General features: G+C 44.1%; 1 protein-coding gene across 2 annotated transcripts in view; it reads right to left on the bottom strand.

Annotated features, from left to right (window-relative positions):
• The window catches only part of ECPAS (Ecm29 proteasome adaptor and scaffold), a 780,178-nt gene that overhangs the window by 349,364 nt on the left and 410,467 nt on the right, over positions 1-20,347 (bottom strand). For both annotated transcript variants that reach the window (XM_086962068.1, XM_086962067.1), the window contains exons 28-30: positions 17,386-17,454; positions 15,616-15,733; positions 5,148-5,315 (exon numbers count right to left, since the gene is read on the bottom strand). In XM_086962068.1, coding sequence (XP_086818194.1) covers positions 5,148-5,315; positions 15,616-15,733; positions 17,386-17,454 — 355 coding nt within the window. The remainder of the gene's footprint in view (positions 1-5,147; positions 5,316-15,615; positions 15,734-17,385; positions 17,455-20,347) is intronic.

Here is a 20,347-nt window from a genome sequence, read left to right as displayed (position 1 = left end):
TGATGGCAACCAAAAATGCAACCTTCCACGTTAAGAATTGTAGTTCGCATGAATGTAAAGGTTCGAAAGGGGGGCCCATTAGTCTGGTAAGCACTATATTTAGATTCCAGACTGGGGAAGGGGGGTGCCTGGGAGGAATCACCCTTTTTAAACCCTCCATGAAGGCTTTGATTGCTGGTACTCTAAACAGTGAAAGGTGTTGCCTGTTTTGAAGGTATGTTGCTATAGCAGCGAGGTGTAGTCGTATTGAAGAGTATGCCAAGTTACATCTTTGTAGATGCAGCAGGTAACATATAATGTTTTGTATTGAAACGTCTAAGGGGTTGATTTGATTATTGTTGCAGTAAATAACAAATCTCTTCCATTTAGCTGCATAGCACGCTCGTGTGGTTGGTTGTATTGCCTCCCTAATGATGTTCATGCAATCTGGGGGCAAGTTAAGGTATCCAAACTCAAAGACCTCAGGAGCCAGATCGCTAGGTTCATTTGATTGGATCTGGGTGTCTGATTTCTCCATGGTTCTGAGTTAGACGATGAGGTGTGAGGCACAGTCTTTGATGAGGAACCACTGAGAGTTCTAGGAACGTTGTGTACCACGGTTGTCTCGCCCATGTGGGAGCAACTAGGATTAGTGTTAGGGAGTGTTGCCACAGTTTGCGTGCCACCAGCGCGATCAGTGGTGCTGGGGGAAAAGCGTACGCAAATCTGCCTGACCAGTTCACCCATATCGCATTGCCCTGTGACAATGGATGTGGGAACCTGGTGGCAAAGGTTTGGCATTTCGAGTTTTCTTTTGTGGCGAACAGGTCTTTCTCTGGGTGACCCCACTCCTCGAAGAATGGCTGGAGAACTTGGGGGTGAATCTCCCATTCGTGTAGTTGTTGGCTGTGCCTGCTGAGAAAAATGTTTTTGGGGATCGCCCACTTCCATATGCTTTGTGCCAGATGGGACAGCTGTGGCTAGTGCGTTCCTCCCTGTTTCTGGATATAGTACATTGCAGTCATGTTGTCCGTCCGGATCAACACCGTCTTGCTGTACAAGTATTTTTGAAATGTTTTTAAGACTAAGAATATCGCTAGCAATTCTAGTTGGTTGATATGCAGCTTTTTCTGTTTGTTTGTCCAGAGCCCTTGCACTGTGTATTGAAGGAGAGGGGCTCCCCAGCCTGTCAGCGATGCGTCCGCTGTTAGTACAAGTTGTGGAACCGGCTCTTGGAACAGTCGCCCCTTGGAAAGGTTTTGTGGGTTCCACCACTGCAGAGAGTTGTAAGTGCGACTGTCTACCAACACTAGGTCTTTTAGTGGTCCTTGAGCCTGGTTCCATTGCCGTGCTAGGCATTCCTGTAATGGGCGCATTTGAAGTCTGGCATGGGGACAATGAATATGTAGGAGGCCATCATGCCTATGAACTGCATGAAGACTTGAGCTGGCAGAGAGTGTTGTGGCAGGAATCTGCGAATGAGTGTTTGCTTGCTGGCTATCCTTGCTGAGTTTGGATATGCCTTTGCCAATGAGGTGTTTATAGTGGTTCCCAGGTACTGCTGTATGTGGGACGGTTGCAGATGTGATTTTGCATAGTTGATGGAAAAGCCTAGGCTGTGTAGCAACTGAATTGTTTGGGTTGTGTGTGCTGCACACTCTTGGAACGATTTTGCTTGTATTAGCCAATCGTCCAGGTAAGGGTACACATGGACGTGTTGCCTCCTGAGATGTGCTGCTACTGTCGCTAAGCATTTTGTAAACACTCTTGGAGCCGTGGTAACCCCGAAGGGCAAAACCTTGAATTGGTAGTGTTGACCTTCTATTGTGAACCTAAGGTATTTTCTGTGGGCTGGATGAATGGGTATGTGAAAATACGCATCCTTGAGGTCTAGTGTTGCTAGGAAATCTCCTTGCTGCAGCAACGGGAGCACTTGTTGTAGTGTGATCATATGGAAGTGCTCCGATAGTACAGATTGATTTAGGGGTCTGAGGTCCAATATTGGTCTGAGGGAATAAGGAAGTATAGGGAGTATACTCCTGTCGCTTGTTGGTGGAGAGGGACTTGCTCTATGGCCCCCTTTTCCATCATGCATTTCACCTCTTGTTGTAGCAGGGTGATGTGGTCCGTGGACATAGGACGGTGTCTGGGTGGTATGTTGGGTGGTGTTGAAGTCAGTTCTAGGCAATAACCAGACTGGATAATTTCTCTCACCCGCCTGTCCATGATAATTGCGTGCCAGACAGGTAGGAACTGCTGTAGTCTGCCTCCGACCGGTGTTAAGTGGTCTGGAGGCAGCGTAATAAAGTCACTGTTTTGTGGCAGTGGAGGCTCTGGTGTTATTGCCTCCACGTCCTCTTCCTTTATTACTGTTACCTCTGAACCCTCCTCTGGTTGTGTTCTTGTTGAAGGAACCTTGTGTGTTACTTTTGTATGAGGCAGATGTTTGCAAAGTATTCCCTCGTGTATTTGCTCTGTATGAGGAGCGTTGAAAGGAGCCCCTATGTTGCAGAAATTGCAATGCACCCATAGATTTTGCGGTTTCTGTGTCTTCCTTCATTTTGTCCAAAATGGTGTCGACAGCAGGGCCAAATAGAAAATCCTGATAGACAGGTTGGTTAAGAATAGTGGACTGCACCTCATTCTTAAAACCGGAAATACGCAGCCATGCATGTCTGCGTAGCAAGACACTAGTATTAATTGACCTAGCTGCGGTGTCTGCAGCGTCAAGCGCACATTTGATGGAGGCGTTTGATATGAATTTTCCCTCCTGGATGAGCTCATTAGCCTGTGCCTTAAAAGGCTCGGGTAGGTGTTGCATAAGGCTTTCGAGCTGATCATAGAGCACCCTGTCGTAACGAGCCAGTAGGACTTGTGTACTAGCAACCCTCCATGAGTTGGAGGCCTGCGCAGCTACCCTTTTGCCTGATGCCTCTAGAATTTTTGACTCTTTGTCGGGGGAGGTGCTTCCTCTGTTGTCTGAGAGTTGGCCCTTTTACGTGCGTTAGCAACCACCAGTGAGTCTAGTGGCAACTGGCCCTTGATGTTAAATATGTCAGGTGAGTGTTTAAGAACTCCCTTTAACATGGGAAGTGTTTTGACACTTTTTTCTGCAGTAGTGAATGTGTCAAATAAGAAGTCTTCTTCCACAGGGTCACTATGCATGTCCACATTGTGGAATTATGCTGCCCCGTCTATGAGCTGATTGAAAAGTACTGTGTCATCGGTAGGTGATGGCTTAGTAGGATAAGTGGATACATCAGGGATGGGATGGGTGTCATAAGGGTCTGTTGGCTCTTCCCAAGGCTCCTCTTGGTTAGGATCTTGTGGGAAATCATATAGAAGCTGTGGCTCATACCCAGTGTCCCCCTCATCGTGGTGAGAAGGTGAGGATGGTGCGAAAGGTGTGGTAGGCATGCTAGGTTGAAAAGGGCTGAAGGTCTTGTGGGAGAAGTCCCAAAGTCCTTTCTTTTTAGTGGAATAGGGGAATTAGGTTCAAAGTCCAAAGGCCTCTTTTTCCTATTCAGGCTGGTAACTTTACCAGTCTCTGGATTAATATATAATTTAGCTTGGTCGTCTGATGGATCTGGGTGGAATAGTTCTTCCTTCTTTGTCTGTGTGCCTTTGTTCGGGACGACCATTTTTTTTATGTCAATAGTCTTTGGCTGAACGACCTTTGTGGGGGTCGACAGTCTTTGGCCGTGCGGCCTTCTTCGGGTCGGTGACCATTTTTTTTTGGCTCTGGAAGCTTCTTAGGGTCGATTGTACTGGGCCCTGGGGTTTCTGAAGGTTTCGGTTTCGGAGCCGAGCTGGAAGGCGGGGCTGGCGAAAGTTTTTTATGATCTTGGCTAAGGCGTTTTGGCGATGCCTTGACCGGAGCCTTTGGTAACGGGTTAATTGGTGCCGGGGGTAGGGTACTCACGATTTGCCCCGGTGGGATCTCGTCATCAGAGTCCGAGTAGTCCTCAACGGTGACGATTTCTAGGTCCGAGTCTGGAGCGTCCTGGAGATCCTGGTCATCATCGAAGATGTTGTCCGGTTCTGGTGCCTGTCGCCGCATTTCTTGCCTAGCGTCCCGTCGGTTTCGTATAGTTTTCTTGAATGGAAACTGGGCGCAGGCTGGGCAGTTACCTTCCCTACGGTCCGGGGAAAGGCACTTGTTGCATGGTGAGTGTTTATCAGTATGTGGGAACTTGGAGTGGCATTGTGGGCACCTTTTAAACGGGCTTCTTTCCATCGGTCGGCTCACGTGGAGTCGAAAATGCCCAACGGCCGGCGTCGACGACCGATTCGAGATGGAAGTTTGGATCGAGTAGAGAAGTACCGAACAAAAGCAATACCGTCGAAGTTGAAGGCCTTTTGGCCTTTAAAAAAGTTTTGTTTTCGAGTTAGCATCGAACCCAATGGCGGAAAAAAATAAATCTGAAGATGGAGAGGATGCCCATGCACACTGTAGTCCAGGGAGGAGTCACCTATCTCGTGACACTTCGAAGACTCTTCCAAGACAACAAAGTGCAATCATCCGGACCCAACACTAGACGGCGATCTATGCACAAGATATGAATTAAGCAGCCCACATGCCTCGAACAAACATTAATTAACTCAGATGTTTTGAGTTAACGTATGTGCCAAGACACTAAAAAGAAGAGTACATACCCCTTCTGCACTGGTGCAGCACAAAAAGGTCATCTTAATATAGCCCCAGAGCTCTTGGTCTTCTCATAAGTGGTGCACAGAAAAGATGACACAGATGCAGGTATCCCCTTTCTAGTGATGTTGAGTGGATGTGTGGCCACATTCCCCCGAGTCCCAGACAACTACTAAGAGGGGGCCTCATTAAAACATTTCTTACTGTGTGGCCAATGCCACAGTGGAGCTACCTAGTGCCAATACATAAGTTATTGTGGTAATAAAAAAATCCAGATCTAATATGACACCTGTACAACATTTGGAGAATGAGGAATCTATAGGAAAATTCAAATTAGAAACACAACTACAGGCAGGTCAAGGAGTGTCCCTTCGGTGTGCGAGCCTTCCAAATCAGACACTACACAAAGAGCTATGGAAAAAAACTCTGAACAAAAACATAATTTAACAGAACATAAAATACTTATTTACAGTCAAAGCAACACAGTTTAATTAGAAGTACTCTTGTTAGAGGAACTTACAGTGGTTTTGTCTGTCACCAGGGCATCCCAAATGCTAGTCATAGCTTGTCGAATTCCAGTGTTTGGGTCAAATTGGTACCGATAGAGACGTGGAACTAGCTGTGACAAAAATGGAGCTAGCTGTTCTCCAGCCTTTGTTGCAATCACATTAAAACCAAAAGCAGCACCCTGTTGATAAATGGAAAGCAGGTTAAGAATCTTTAGGAAATTTTCATGTTTGTGGCAATATTTGTACTTCCTTTAAAAGCAATGCAAACTATATGAACCAGAGCAATAAATACTCCACTGAAACACAAAGTCACATTGTAAAAAGCTGGCTCTGTATATACTACACCAACGTGAGGTATAGTGTGTACAGTGCCCAGTGGAACCCCAAAGGTAGGCAGAGGTAAAAGTAGATAGCATCTTACTCTCTACTTATGGTAGTGTGGGCGAGCAGTAAGGCTTTATCAAGCCTGGCACAGGTAAGTGATAAATACTTTGCAGTAATAATACAGTTTGTTACCAGTTATTATTACAGTTGTATATATACTTCTGGTTTGATTACAGTAGAACTACTAGTAATACAATGCTTTGAAATATTGTACATATACTTTGTATTGGCTTTTTAGTAGAATGTCAAATAGATTTCTTTACAGATTACTTTTCTCACACAGTGTAGTATACCTGGATACTGCACTGGGACATTTCCTGTATAACAGGTAAGTAAAAGCGTTTTTGTTGTTTGGTTACAGTTTTAAAGACTTTAATAGATGTTCCAACTTCACACTTAGAAAAACAGTCAATGTTATCCTATGGAGGAAGGAAACTGCTACTTACCAGTATGCATCTGTTCTAGGCATATAGGGCTGCAGAACCACACACTGTTGCATTAGATCACCATCTGGTGGTGGTCCCGGATGATTACACTTTGTTGTTGTCTTGCAAGAGTCTTTGTCTGCTAGGTGACTCCTCCCTTAGACCGTAGTGTGCATGGGCATCCACTCCATCCTCAGATTGTTTTCGCCATTTGGTAAATGATGGAGTTGTATTATTACAGATAAGGATGACCATGTATTGTGTATCTAAATAAGATAATACTGGAAAAGATATGGGTATCGGGGAGGCGGGTGGGCGTGTGTGGTTCTGCAGCCCTACATGCCAAGAACAGATGCATACTGGTAAGTAGCATTTTCCGTTCGAGGCATATGGGCTGCAGACCACACACTGTTGCACAGATTGCACAGCAGTTTCTCCCTTCTCGGCAGTCACCCACATCTGCTGCAGTAGTTTGAAATAATGTTTTTAGTACAGCCTGGCCCACACTTGCTTGTTGTTTTGCCTGCACATCTACAGAGTAGTGTTTTGTAAATGTGTGCGTAGTAGACCATGTAGCTGCTTTACAGATATCATCTAATGGTATGTTTCCTAAGAATGCCATAGATGCTCCTATCTTACAGGTAGAATGAGCCCTAGGAGGAATGGATGGAGTGCGTTTTGCTTTTTGGTAACAAATTTGAATGCACTTAACAATCCATCTTGCCATGCCTAATTTAGAAATCGGATTGCCCTTATGTGGCGGAGAAAAGGACACACACAGTTGTTTACTTTTACGAAATGGTTTTGTCCTATCAATGTAGTAGAGAAGTGCTCTCTTTACATCTAATGTATGTAGAGCTCTTTCTGCAATGGTTTGCGGTTGTGGAAAAAATACTGGCAACTCAATGGATTGGTTGAGATGGAGCGGTGAAATTACCTTCGGCAGAAACTTTGGATTTGTCTTGAGAACCACTTTATTATGATGAAGTTGTATAAATGGTTCTTGAATTGTTAATGCCTATATCTCACTCACTATTCTTAGTGATTTAACTGCTACTAAAAAAGCGACTTTCCATGTAAGAAACTGTAACTCACACTTATACTATGGTTCAAAGGGTGGACCCATAAGTCTTGTGAGAACAATATTTAAATTCCATACTGGAGAAGGTGGTATTCTCGGAGGAATTATTCGCTTAAGTCCTTCCATAAACGCTTTGATGGCAGTTACCCTAAACAATGACAAATGTTGTCTGTTTTGGAGATATGCCGCTATAGCAGCAAGATGTAACCTGATTGAAGAGTATGCTAAATTAGATATTTGTAAATGTAATAGATAGCATATGATGTTTTGTATGGAAACATCTAAGGGGTTAACATTTTTTGTGCAATAAACAACAAATCGTTTCCATTTTGCTGCATAACATGCTCTAGTGGTAGGACGTCTTGCCTCTTTAATGACATTCATGCAATCAGGAGGTAAGTTCAGATATCCAAACTCTAAGACCTCAGGAGCCAAATCGCTAGATTGAGCTGCATTGGATCTGGATGCATAATCTCTCCATGGTTCTGTGTTAGTAGATGTGGGGAGAGTTTTAGTTTGTGACGTGGTACTACAGAGAGCTGCAGTAGCGTTGTGTACCATGGCTGTCTCGCTCACGTTGGTGCTATTAGAATCAATGTGAGAGAATGTTGCCTTAGTTTGCGTACCACTAATGGAATTAGTGGGAGAGGTGGAAAAGTGTACCAGTTCATCCATACCGCATTGCCTTTGGATAATGGGTGTGGATACCTGGTGGCGAAGCTTAGGCATTTGGAGTTGCTTTGTGTGGCCAACAGATCTATCTCTGGTTGTCCCCACATTTGGAAAAATGGCAGAAGAACTGGAGGATGAAGCTCCCATTCGTGAACCTGTTGTCTGACGACTTAACAGATCTGCCAATTGATTGTGAACTCCTGGTAGATGTTCTGCTACAGGAAAAATGTTTTGAGGAATGGCCTATGTCCAAATGCTCTGCACCAACCGGCAGAGCTGTAGGGAGTGTGTTCCTCCTTGCTTTTGAATGTAATACATTGCTGTCATATTGTCCGTCCTAACAAGTACAGTTTTGTTTGTTATGTAATGTTGGAACGATTTTAGAGCTTGGAAGATTGCTAGTAACTCCAGATAATTTATGTGGATTACTTTTTGTTTCATTGTCCACGTACCTTGTACTGTGTGACTTTATAAGTGCGCTCCCCATCCCGTGAGAGATGGGTCTGTGATCAGTATTATTTGTGGAACAGGCTCTATAAATGGCCGGCCCTTAGAAAGGTTTTGTTGTTCCACCATTGCAGAGAGCGATGCGTCCGGTCGTCTAACACCAACAGATCTGTTATTTCTTGTTGAGCCTGATTCCACTGACCTGCCAAGCATTCTTGTATGGGGCACATTTGTAGTCTTGGGTGTGGTACTATGAAAATATAAGATGCCATCATTCTATTAGCTGCATGAACACTCAAGCTTGCAGTGAGTGTTGTGATTGGAATGTTTTGATGAGATTCTGCATAGCTTGTATCCTCACTAAGTTGGGGTATGCTATTGCCTTGGAGGTATCTATTGTGGCACCTAGGTACTGCTGAGATAGGGACGGTTGTAGATGTGATTTCTTTTGATTCACTGTAAACCCCAAGTTGTGCAATAAGCAGATTGTTTGCTGCGTGTGCTGTACACATTGGTTGCATGACTTGGATTTTATTAGGCATTGTCTAGATTTGGAAATACATGAATGTTGTCCCTTAAGTGTGCTGCTGCTAGACACTTTGTGTGAATACTCGAGGTGCTGTTGTCACTCCGAAGGGGAGCACCTTGAATTGGTAGTGCTGACCTAGCACGAACCTTATGTGCTTTCTGTGAGACTGATGAATGGGAATGTGGAAGTAGGCGTTCTTGAGGTCTAATGTGGCAAGGAAGTCGCCTTTCTGTAGTAACGGTAAAACCTGTTGTAGTGTGACCATATGAAAATGGTCTGAATGTATGTACTGGTTTAGGGGTCTTAGATCTAGAATTGGTCTGCGAAACCCATCCTTTTTGGGTATGAGAAAATAAAGGGAGTAAACCCCTGTGTTTTAATGTTCCTTTGGTACTGGTTCTATTGCATTCTTTTGCAGTAGTTATTCCACCTCTTGCCTTAGTAGTAAGAGGTGTTCTTGTGACATAGGACGTTGTCTGGGTGGTATTGTTGGAGGAGTGAGCTCCAAGCAATAACCTGACTGAATTATCTGTCTCACCCACCTGTCCGTGGTGATGGAGTTCCAGACAGGTAGGAACTGTTGTAATCTTCCCCCGACCGGAGTGGAATGGTCTGGGGGGATGGAAGGGAAGTCACTGTTTGGGAGTAGAGGCGTTGCGATTGTTGGTGCCCTTATTGTGGTTTCCTCTATACCCTCCTCTATAGTATCCCTTACCGGGCGAGGCTTGGTTTGGCTGTTTGTAAGTAGAGGAGGTGTTGTCAGTTTGGAAACCCCTTGATGCGCCCCTATACGAGATGCGACAAAAGGAAGGTCTATGAGCTTGTGTTTGTAAAGCTCCCATTGATTTTGCGGTATCCGTATCTTTTTTCATCTTTTCTAGTGCAGTGTCTACATTTGGACCGAAAAGATGTTGTTGGTCAAATGGCTGGTTTAATATACTGGCTTGTACTTCTGGTTTGAATCCCGAGATTCTTAGCCATGCATGCCTACACAACAGTACCCCTGTATTTACTGCTCTAGATGCTGTGTCTGCAGTGTCTAGCGCACATCTTATGGAGGTATTAGTTATAACCTTGCCCTCTTGTGTTAAATCTGCAGCCCTAGCCTTATATTGTTCTGGCAGGTGTTGCATGAGTGACTCTAGCTCATCATAATGAGCTCTGTCATATCTTGCTAACAGAGCTTGAGTGTTAGCAATCCTCTATATATAAGCAGCTTGTGATAGTGTGCGTTTCACTGAAACATCTAAAAGCTTTGATTCTTTGTCAGGGGGTGCAGCATCCCCTGTTGTCTGCGAGTTGGCTCTTTTTCTCGCATTTGACACAACCAACGAGTCTAGCGGCAACTGTCCCTTAATATATGCAGGATCAGAGGGAGCTGTTTTATATTTCTTTTCCAGTCTGGGGTTAATTACCCTGGCCCTGACTGGGTCTTTAAATATTTCTGGTGCGTGTCTTACCACTCCATTAAGTATTGGCAGTGTGGTAGTAGTTTTATGTGATGTTAATAGTGTATCCTTAAGAAAATCCTCTTCTATTGGATCTGTATGCAGGTCTACTCCATGGAAAGTAGCTGCTCTATGGATGAGTTGTGTGAACCCAATGGTGTCATCTGGTGGAGAAGGCCTAGACGGGTGTGCCTCGTCCTGTGGTAGATCTGGTGCTTCTGTTGCATTGTAGTCTTCCCATGGGTCACCTGAAGACTCAGCCATATCATCTGGGTCATTAATGTCATCCATTTGCTGATAACTCTGTTGCGAGTATGTATGCCCATAATCCTCCTCCTGTGATATTATACTATGTGTGCTAGCTGGCGAGTGTACAGGAGAAATATCTGGTAGTATTTCTACTTCTGATGAAGGAAGTCTTATAGGGGAAGTTTGAACATGTTTCTTTGGAGGAACAGGAGATGGTTTAGGACAGTCCATTTTCCTCTTTTTAGGCACTGTGTACACATGTCCAGTCTTTGGATGAATTTTTAGTCATCAGGCTGGAAAAGCTCTTCTACGGGTAAATCTTTTTTTGGCGCCGATTTTTCTCGTTTGGAACCGTCAGGTTTAGGCTTTACAGTGTCTATTATCTTTGGAACAGGTGTTGATTTCGGTTCTGAAGACTTTTCTTGCCTTTTCTTTGGATCTGTACTTTTTGGATCCAAAGCTTTGGCTGCCGAGTGTTTAGACTCATCCGCTTTTGGCCCCGAAGTGTGTTTAGGTATGGAAACCGCTTTCGGGTCCGCTTTTTTAGTTACCGGAGTTGTCTTTGTTTAGGTAACCTTTGAAACCTCCTTCGGTGCCGAGCTTGGTTTCAAAACCTCTCTTGGTGCCGAACTTGCTTCGGTAACTCTCGGTATCGATGGGTCTTTCGGTGCCGGTGTTGACTTTAGCTTAAGCAATTTCTGCTTTTCGGGACCGACAGACTAACTCGAGCCCGAGTCGACTGGAGGCTTTTTAATACTCTTCGCTGCAGAGCCTGAAGGCGGGGTGTCGGAAGATTTCGATCGGTGTGCACCCGGACCCGAAGGTGGGGGTGGAACCGAAGCCTGTCTGGTATGGGGGGGGGGGGGTGAACAGGGTCGACGCTCTTACTCACGACCTGTTGATCAGCTGGAAGAAGATCGCCATCTCCGGAAGCTGTCTCCTCTGCTTTGGAAGCAACGTCTTCTTGCTGTTCTTTGGCGTCTACCTCGATCGGCGCCTCGTCTATGATGAGGTCTGGTGTCGATGACGATGACTGCTCCATAGGTCTTGAAGCTCGACGGTCCCTGATTGTTGTCTTGGACCAGAACGAAGCGCAGGCCTCACAGTCTCGACTCTCGTGCTCTGGAGACAAGCACAGGTTGCAAACCTCATGCAGGTCGGTGTGGGGAAACTTGTGTTCACACTGAGGGCACTTCTTGAACGGTGTTTTTTCCTTGAGCCAAAGGCCCAAATGGCGCAGTTGGGCCCAACGGCCCCGACGAGCGCTGGAATGGAGAAGGGGATCCTCTCTTCGACGCGGGCGACCGGAATCAGTGTCGAAGATGATATTGATGTTGTAGATTGATTTATGGATTAGAAAAGAGATCGGTAACGGGACCGAACGATGAACACATCCAAGCCCGATGGCGGAAAAAAACAATCTGAGGATGGAGTGGATGCCCATGCGCACTACAGTCTAAGGGAGGAGTTACCTAGCAGACAAACACTCTTCCAAGATAACAACAAAGTGTAATGATCTGGGCCCACCACTAGATGGTGATCTAATGCAACAGTGTGTGGTCTGCAGCCCATATGCCTCGAACATAGTGTTATCGGTAAACAGGTAAGTACTTTGTTGTGGGAGTTGGTATTTTGGGGTTAGACTCAGGGGTCCCCCAGGGTCAAGGATGCACTCTTGTTACACCACGAGCGGCAATAGGGCGGCGGGTGCAGAGTGCTGAGGCCCAATGTTATCCAATGGGCGATAAGGGACCTCCGGTTGGTGGTTGCTTTCGAGTAGGCCACAAGGTTGTGGGAGCGAAGCTCCTGGACTTAAGCTTAGGGCAAATGGGGGTTCAATCCAGCACAAAAGGTGTACCCTCAGCGGCACTGGAGCTTGCTGTTTTTGCATCTGACGCCCTGTTGCTTTCAATGGGGTGTCTCCGGTTTGCAAACACACTGCAGGCTCGGGGATGAAGGTCTTCTCGGTGCGACCACCACATAGAGAGGTAAGTTGGGATGCCGGGGGTTGGTAAGGTACCAATCGGTTGGGCCACCCAAGGCTGTGGGGCATCGGCTGCAGTGGTGCCTTTTAGTGTCAGATCTTCTTACCAGCTCCTGGTCGCGGTTGCGGGGACCTTCCGGTTTGAGGCTGCAGGTGTCAGCTGTCTCAGACAGGTCAGGGATCACCGGATCTCAGGTCAGGATCGGCTGGGAGACATCCTTGTGGTGTTGGGGCACTCGAACTAGGGCTGTGGGCATCGGGTGCAGCGTGGTGCAGACTTGAGGACTTTGCCAGAGCTGGAGTCTGTTGGTGAACAAATTCGGTGTTCTTGGTAGACAGAGTCGATTCTTTTGAAGACAGTGCAGGTCTTTGGGGTTCTTGAGGCTGCTGGCTGCAGGACACACCGGGGTTTCGCTTCTGCAGGTTCGAATTGGGGCCAGGCCGGTAGGGCTGGGGCCAAGTCATTGGGCGTCCTCCTCTTCTTTGCTTCGGCACGGCTATTCGGTCCTTCTTCGTTTCTTCTTGAAGTTTCTTGTCTGAGGAAGCAAGGTTCAGGGGTGCAGCTAAATACTAGATTTAGGGGTGTTACAGGTAAGTAAAAGCTTGAGGCAAACGGGTCACCTCCCTGGGGTGGGCACAACCCCTATTATGCCACCCTGCAGTGGGAGGGGGGGCATAAGCCTCACCCTTGTTGGCTGGGTCCCCCCCATCTGCAAGATGGCGGGGACGGAGATTTGCGCTTCACCTCGCCTCACCCACCTGAAGGGTGGGGTTGGCAGAGGTGGGCACACCTCCCATCCTCACTCTGTTTTCCTGCCCAAAGTGGGGGTCAGAACCGGTGGTGACCAGTTGTGGGAAGCTGCAAAAGATCCATGGGAGCTCACAAAGGCGGCAAGCCTTTGAAGCTTCCCCTTCTTGGACCATGCCCATCCTGTGGGAAGAGGCTTGGCACCTCGTCCCAGGATGTGCATTGTTTCAGTCCCCCGAGAGCAGCAGGCTCTTGACCCAGGGGTCCAGAAAAATGTCTGGTGGTGACAGCTGAAAGCAGCCACTCAGCCTGGACACTAGTGGCAGGACTTTTTCAGGGGGCATCTCTAAGATGCCCTCTGTGTGCATTTTTCAGTAAATCCCACATTGGCATCAGCGTGGGTTTAATGTGCTGAGAAGTTTGATACCAAACTACTCAGTTTTCAGAGCAGCCATTATGTTACTATGGAGTTCATAATGACAAACTCCCAGCACCATATACTCTTAATGGCAGCACTGCACTTACAATGTCTAAGAATTGACTTAGACATGACTTAGCTCATGCACCTGTACCCTCACCACTGGTATAGTGTAACCAGCTAGATTGGAGACTGTTCTATGCCAAGGCAGTGGGTTGCAGGCATGGCACACAGGGATGTGTGCCATGTTGACTCTTCACTTTGTTCTGCACCAAAACACGCAGCCTGCAAAGGCAGTGTGTGAGTGCAAAGGTACAGGGCGTATAAGGGTGGCACAAGAAGTGCTGAAGCCCTTAGAAACCTTCCCTGGACACAGTGCCCTGGGTACCTGTGGTACCCTTTAACAGGGACTGACCTGTGGCCAGAGAATGCCAATTAGGTTTGGTCTCCAATGCAGTTTTAGGGAAAGAACATAGGCCCTGGGTACCTGATAGGCAGGAGCCCAGGGCACACTCAGTCAAAGCACAACAGTCCAGAAAAAAGTGGGGCAACCATGCAGAAAGAGGACATTTTCTCACACACACTACATTAATAAGGTTAAAAGAAATACCACAAAATACATGCAGTAAATTCTTTTGAACTGGTCTACTTACGCAGATTTATAAATAAATATTGATATTTAGTTTTGTGCAAGGACATTTAAAAACAGATCGTTATAGGTGTAGGCCAAATGAAAGGTGGGCCTCAAGTGGATGTAGTTAACTAATCCTAATTTTAACTGGTGTTTGGGAGACCTAGCTTTCATGACAATACAGAAGTACAGAAGTAAATGATCTACAAAAACCATCTCAATTGAATGACATATCCTCAAGCACAACTTAGTGGTGTTCGGTGATGACTGCATCAGTTACGAGAGCCCCCAGAGTACGAGGAAAGGCCACAACAAAGGCAAAGACTGGCTTTGATCAGTGCAGGAGGAAATACACGATGTATGTTTGAGGCAGAATCAGTCACATTGTTCATAGTTCAGTTGGATTTTTGCCCAGTAAATGGCAGAAGCAATCAAAGTATTACCCTTTCATTTACAGGAACTGCAGGAAAATCTATTTTCCTAGGCGTAGTTTATTAACAATGTTTTGTACTCTTCCAAACAATTATAAGGGATTAAGCACATGCTACTGGCCCAAAAGTTTACAAGTGCACATTTGCCAATTTATGGAACATAATCCCTAGAAAAATTATGCTTAAATCATATCAGGTTTTGCGCAATGTGCTTTGAAAATCACAATTTACTACCTTTTCCCAAACATTACTTGGGGGCAGAAATGCTGATCCACTTGCATGTTGGGGTCTGAAAACTGAGATGAGCGCTGTGAGGGGCTACTGCTTACAATTATGCTGCAGAAACATCTGCTATGAAGAAACAGTAACCAGATGTGTAACCCAGACTGCATTTCTCCACCCATAGGGTTTTATTTGGCTAATAATCTCACCAGATTAAAACACTGATCAAAGTGGCCTTATTAGAGAAAACATCATAAAACAAAATGAGCCAAGAGCCCGAATTTCCCTTAGTATAAGGAAAACCATGGAGACCTAATCTCAAAAGGAGTTGATTCTTAGTTAGAACAGCCATTGATATCAAAAAGAATTCTAGAATCCTTTGTGAGTTGCTTAACCGTTGCATGTTTAAAAAAAAAAAACAGTGCAGCAACCTAACCGACATATAAAGCTTAAGTCAAACAACCTTTGAGGGTAGCAATTTATGGAAAAAGGGTTTCCTTAACCGCATCGCTGCTTCAGCGATTTTTGCGCTGTGCGGCTATTTTCTAATTACCGCGTTACATGACGAGCTCAGCTCGTCATCAGCACACGCCACCCGTGGCTGATGACGAGCTGAGCTCGTCTTCAGCAGCGAAGGGGTTAAGACTCTTACAGCTAATTTGTAATAATGTAGAAAACACTACGTCCTAATGGGCCACTCAACTGCGGCAAATCATCAATCAATTCCATGTACAGCACTCATATACCACTAACTTGGTTGATCGTAGACCAAGCTACCTCGGAATGCTTTCAAGCTGCTTAAGGATTTACCTTTCTGGAGTTCCACATTGCATGATGATTGGCCAAGTTCATGAACTTGTACACGAGGTCCGGCTGATTAAGGTCACTTGCCAATGCACACAACTCCTTATAAGTAGACAGATTCTGACTTGGAAATAAAAAGGAAAGATAGCAACATAGATATTTTACTATATTATGATAAAACAAAACATAACCTGTTCCAACATGCATGCACACAAATAGCTAGCATCTGCATTCTTCTTCTAACCATTATCTCCCATGATCCTAAAATAATTACAGTAGTAGGTGATGCTCTGAATCAGCAAGAAGCAATTAGTCAGTATCAGATGCCATGGAAGAAAGAAATATTGTTTTCACTCTGTAGATTTATGATCATTGAAGTAGCGAAGACACAGACAAGGACCCTAGAAACCAAAATTAGCAGTTAAAGCAGTGCTCCACTCATGCCCCAGAGCCTCGCACTGGTACAGTGAACAATGTTGACTGGACATCAAGAACACTGCATACATTAACTTCCTCATGCACGGTTTCTCTTCCTAGGATTCTACAGCTCCCCTGGAATTAGAGGACCCGAGGACTATGAGGGAATTTGGGTAAGCAATAAAGAGACTGAAAAAGAAACAGCACCCAATCAAAGCCAGCCTTACTGAAGATATGTATTTTTTTCTTCTAATGGATAACTGTTTTCTCTGTAGATTCTCAAACCTTGAAAGATTCCTCATTGAATACTGATAATCTGGATGAAGGGGACATTGATAACAAAAAAGAAAAGCTATCATACAAAATGCTGAACTACAGACAATCAACAAAGCTTCCACACCGACTTCCGCAGTAGGCATTCATCTTTTGCAAATGTGTGAAGGGAAGATCAAGTGGCTGTCTTATCAATATCTTTCAAGTGCATTCCTCATCAAAAATGCTATTTTGCTCCTGGTAGAATGCACTATTATTTTCCCAGAAATCCTCTTGGCAGTCTCCTGGCACTCCCAAGTACATGCGAAGATCTACTGTTGAGTCATCTATTTTGTTATAGTCACATCCTTGGCAGTACTTCCATACAATTCAAAAGCAGTGTATACATCCCTGGCTGAGAATCACACAATATAATGGCTATACGCCACGTTTAGATTTACTTTGACCAAAACCCCTCGGCCTTACATGAAAGAGGCAGCAGGAAGTAGACTGGCAATTGCATGGCCTGGCTATGGTGAAATTCTGCTACCAGTGTAGGAAGAAAATATGCATTTTGATGTAGTGAGAGTATCTTTTGAGCAAACCATCTACAGCAAATATATACAAGGCTGTCGACTTACACTCTTAGCTGACTTAAATGCTACCAAAAAAAGTCTATGCAACTTCACATCACAGGCACAAATGAGGGAGTCATTAAGTGAGGCAGCACTAATTTGAGGGATTACTGAACTGTAATACACCGTGAAGAAAGGCAGATTACCAAAGGTCCTAATAAAGATGGAAAGCACATCCAAGGACCAGGATCTAAAGAAGATTCAAATTAGACATAGAAGCTGTTCCCTATAACTCAAAAGAATGTTTGTTTCTTCTATTCAGGCTTCCAGTTTAAAGCTCTTAGGTATACTTTTGAATTAATACCTCACTTCTTTTGCAGGAGCACCTACTGCACTCAATACACGACTGTTTCAGTTGTTCCACGATAAACAATAACAACCTCTATCAAAATGTATGTCAATTACAGTATTTAACTATAGCTGCATGTGCAAGTAATTTTCGTTTTAAATAAATACACAGAAAGAAACTTACCCATCAGGCGTTTTGCCAAGTGAGTCTCCCTGGAACACCTCAGTTTCTCCTGAAACTTCATGTCTGGCTCTGGAAAAGATGCCAGTCATTAGCAATTACCACATGGCACAGTTTGTAAAATGTGACTCATGCACCAACACAATGTAATTCATACTAGATGGAAGATCCTTTAATTAAAGTGTAATTTCAGTTTCTGCGTTATACCTCTGTCGCGTGTATCATTTGGAGCAATTGCTTTGAACTCAATCACCCACTTGTAAGAGGAGTAGGAATAGGTGCACGTGTGCAACAGTAATGTGGATCTCCTCAGAGACACATTTAACCTCCGCACATTGCAATTTGAAGTTTGTCTTTTATATGTAGTTTTAATAACTCTTAGCAGTATTTAGGACCATGGCTTCAGAGAAACGGTTTCAAACTTTGGCTTGTCTTCACGCAAATGTCCGTATTCTAGGTAGCCTGAGTGCATCAGAACAATACAAGTAAACCTTATATTTAGGGCAGTAAATGTAGATTATTTGATAATTCAATGTAATTAGTAATCCCTGTTCCAGAAGTTTAATCATAATCTGAGTGCAGATTTAAATGACTTTGGCTCAATAGTTTCCAGGGACACTCTATAGGACGTCAAACAAGTATCCCTATAAGTACAAAAACACAAAATGAAAAAGCCAGGGTTAAAATGTGGCCTTTTAGCAAAAAAAGATGCTGGGCTGGATTCTCGCTGCAATTGGTAGTACATTTTGTAGCACTACAAAATGTACTAAAATATGTTATTCAAAAGCCTCCTGTGGAGTTTTATGTCTCTGCACTCCCTATACTTATGTGTGTAAAGTTCTTCGTCCTGACTGCGGATTCTCCAGGTGCAGAGAACTCCACACACCTGAGTGCGAAGACATAAAATTCTGCACGTAGTTTGGTATTTCCGAAAAACTAGTAAACGTACTTCAAAGTGTTAGTTTACCTTTGAAAATCAGGTCCGCTGTGCGGAAGATAAATGCTTGATTGTTTTAAAGCATTAAACATAACACGTAAAAAATCTCTCTAAAAATAATCGTGGAAGGAATTATAAACATTGTCCCAAGGGCTTAAGGGCACGGTTTACACAATGTAAAACATGACAGTTAAATGTAGTAGTATGAAAAACCAGCAAAAGCTGAAACAAGTTTGGCAATACTATGTTCTGTTTTTGACAAAAGGATGGCGTCATTGCCTATAAGAGAACTGGTGACCTTCAGAAAACTCCTCAAGACCTGGCTTTTCGAGTAGTAGCAGCATTCCCCATCCCAGCGCCTTGAGACGCTCACGGGTGAGTAGTGCACTTTACAAATGATTTGATTGATTGATTGATTGGTGTTAGGTGGGCTACCAACATAGGTACATAAACTTGTCAATTCTGTAGGCAGACATCTAAATAATGGTTATATTCAATATAATCAATGCTAATGCTAATGTTCAGCCCTCTCAGACTCCCTTAACTATCTGAATACTATATGTAAACTCATCAGTCACATTGAAAACGAAACCACCAACTTCAATAAGGTGTACATGTGATAGCATATCCATAAACGTGTGCTGGTCCACTTTATCAAATGATGAGATAAAGTGTGATTTGCACACAACTAATTCTAAGACCTGGTCAACTGTGCTCATGTCAGCAGGCAATCTGCCCTCTCTGGGCTTCACATTCTTTTCTTTTATCAACCAAATTATCAATTATCTCAACCATTGAGGCAAGGAGGAAAAAAGAGCAGTAACTTGACTGGTCAGTCCATCCTGCATTTTTGTAAACTGCAACAACTGGAAAATTCTGCCATAAATTTAGCGTCTGCTTATTATAAAGCCAGCTTTAAGAAAAACCGCATTATATAAAGATTTACACAAAGTAGTTATAGACTTTAAAATTGCCTGGGCTCTGAGTGGTCCAAAGTGTTTTCCCACGGTAAAATAGCTTATCGCAAGAACGATCCCCTGCAAGGTCAATGATTACGGTAAATGTAGCTTATCTAGAGTAAATGCAATCAGAATTTCAAATTTTTTTAAGACCTGTGTCATGAGATACAGGATTGTATCGTAAACAACCATGGTGCAAATAAGCATCACAACAGCAATTAATTCCCAGACTTGGACCCTTAATTCTACAGTCTTAGGCAGTGCAGCTTAGGGACAAGGCCTGCGAGCTGAATAAGGACTGGGCACTTCAGGAGGCTATAACCTCTACTGTGAACATTTAATTAACTTACGTTTACAGTACTGGACAAGACTGCTGCCAACAGCTGGTTTATTTACATATGCGATGAATAAATGCAAATATTCACAATTTTTGTAATTCGATACAGAAAAAAAATACTAGCTGTAAATTTCTCAGGGCCTTCATATGCTACATTATATGCAACCAGAAAGGGAGAGGTCACGCAGAATGTAATATAAAAAATATGTTAGTGTTACTTCAAATACTGGACTACATGTCTGCACCTTTTTGATGTAAATCTAACGGTGCAGCACTTACCATATATTCGGACATCAACTGCATAATGTAGGTCACTGCTGCTAGAGATTGCTCTTCTTATTTATTTATTTTGTGTTTTATAGAGCGCGAACCAGACCCGTGAGGGTATCAGAGTGCTTTACAGTAGTATCAGGTGGGATACAAAACTAAGGGGGGAGGAGAGCCCAGGGATAGGGAAACAAATAGAAACAGTATATGGCAAAGCAAACAGTCATAATATCGGACTACTATAAAGGATAGGAGCAAAAACGATGCAATAAACTAGAAAAGCAGTCTCATCACCCTGAAGGATTGTTCAGAAGTACAGGGTGATAATGAGAATGATGATAATGATAATGACATTTGTAAAGCGCACAAATACCAAAAATGGTGTCTCGGCGCTAGAACGAAACCAAGAGTAGAACCTCAAACGACTCATCTCACTGAAACAACCAAGTTTTCAAAGATTTCCTA

This window comes from Lissotriton vulgaris, chromosome 3_1 (assembly GCF_964263255.1).
Source record: "Lissotriton vulgaris chromosome 3_1, aLisVul1.2, whole genome shotgun sequence".
In the NCBI taxonomy this organism is placed as follows: domain Eukaryota; kingdom Metazoa; phylum Chordata; class Amphibia; order Caudata; family Salamandridae; genus Lissotriton; species Lissotriton vulgaris.
This window is presented reverse-complemented; position numbering and strand designations above follow the sequence as displayed.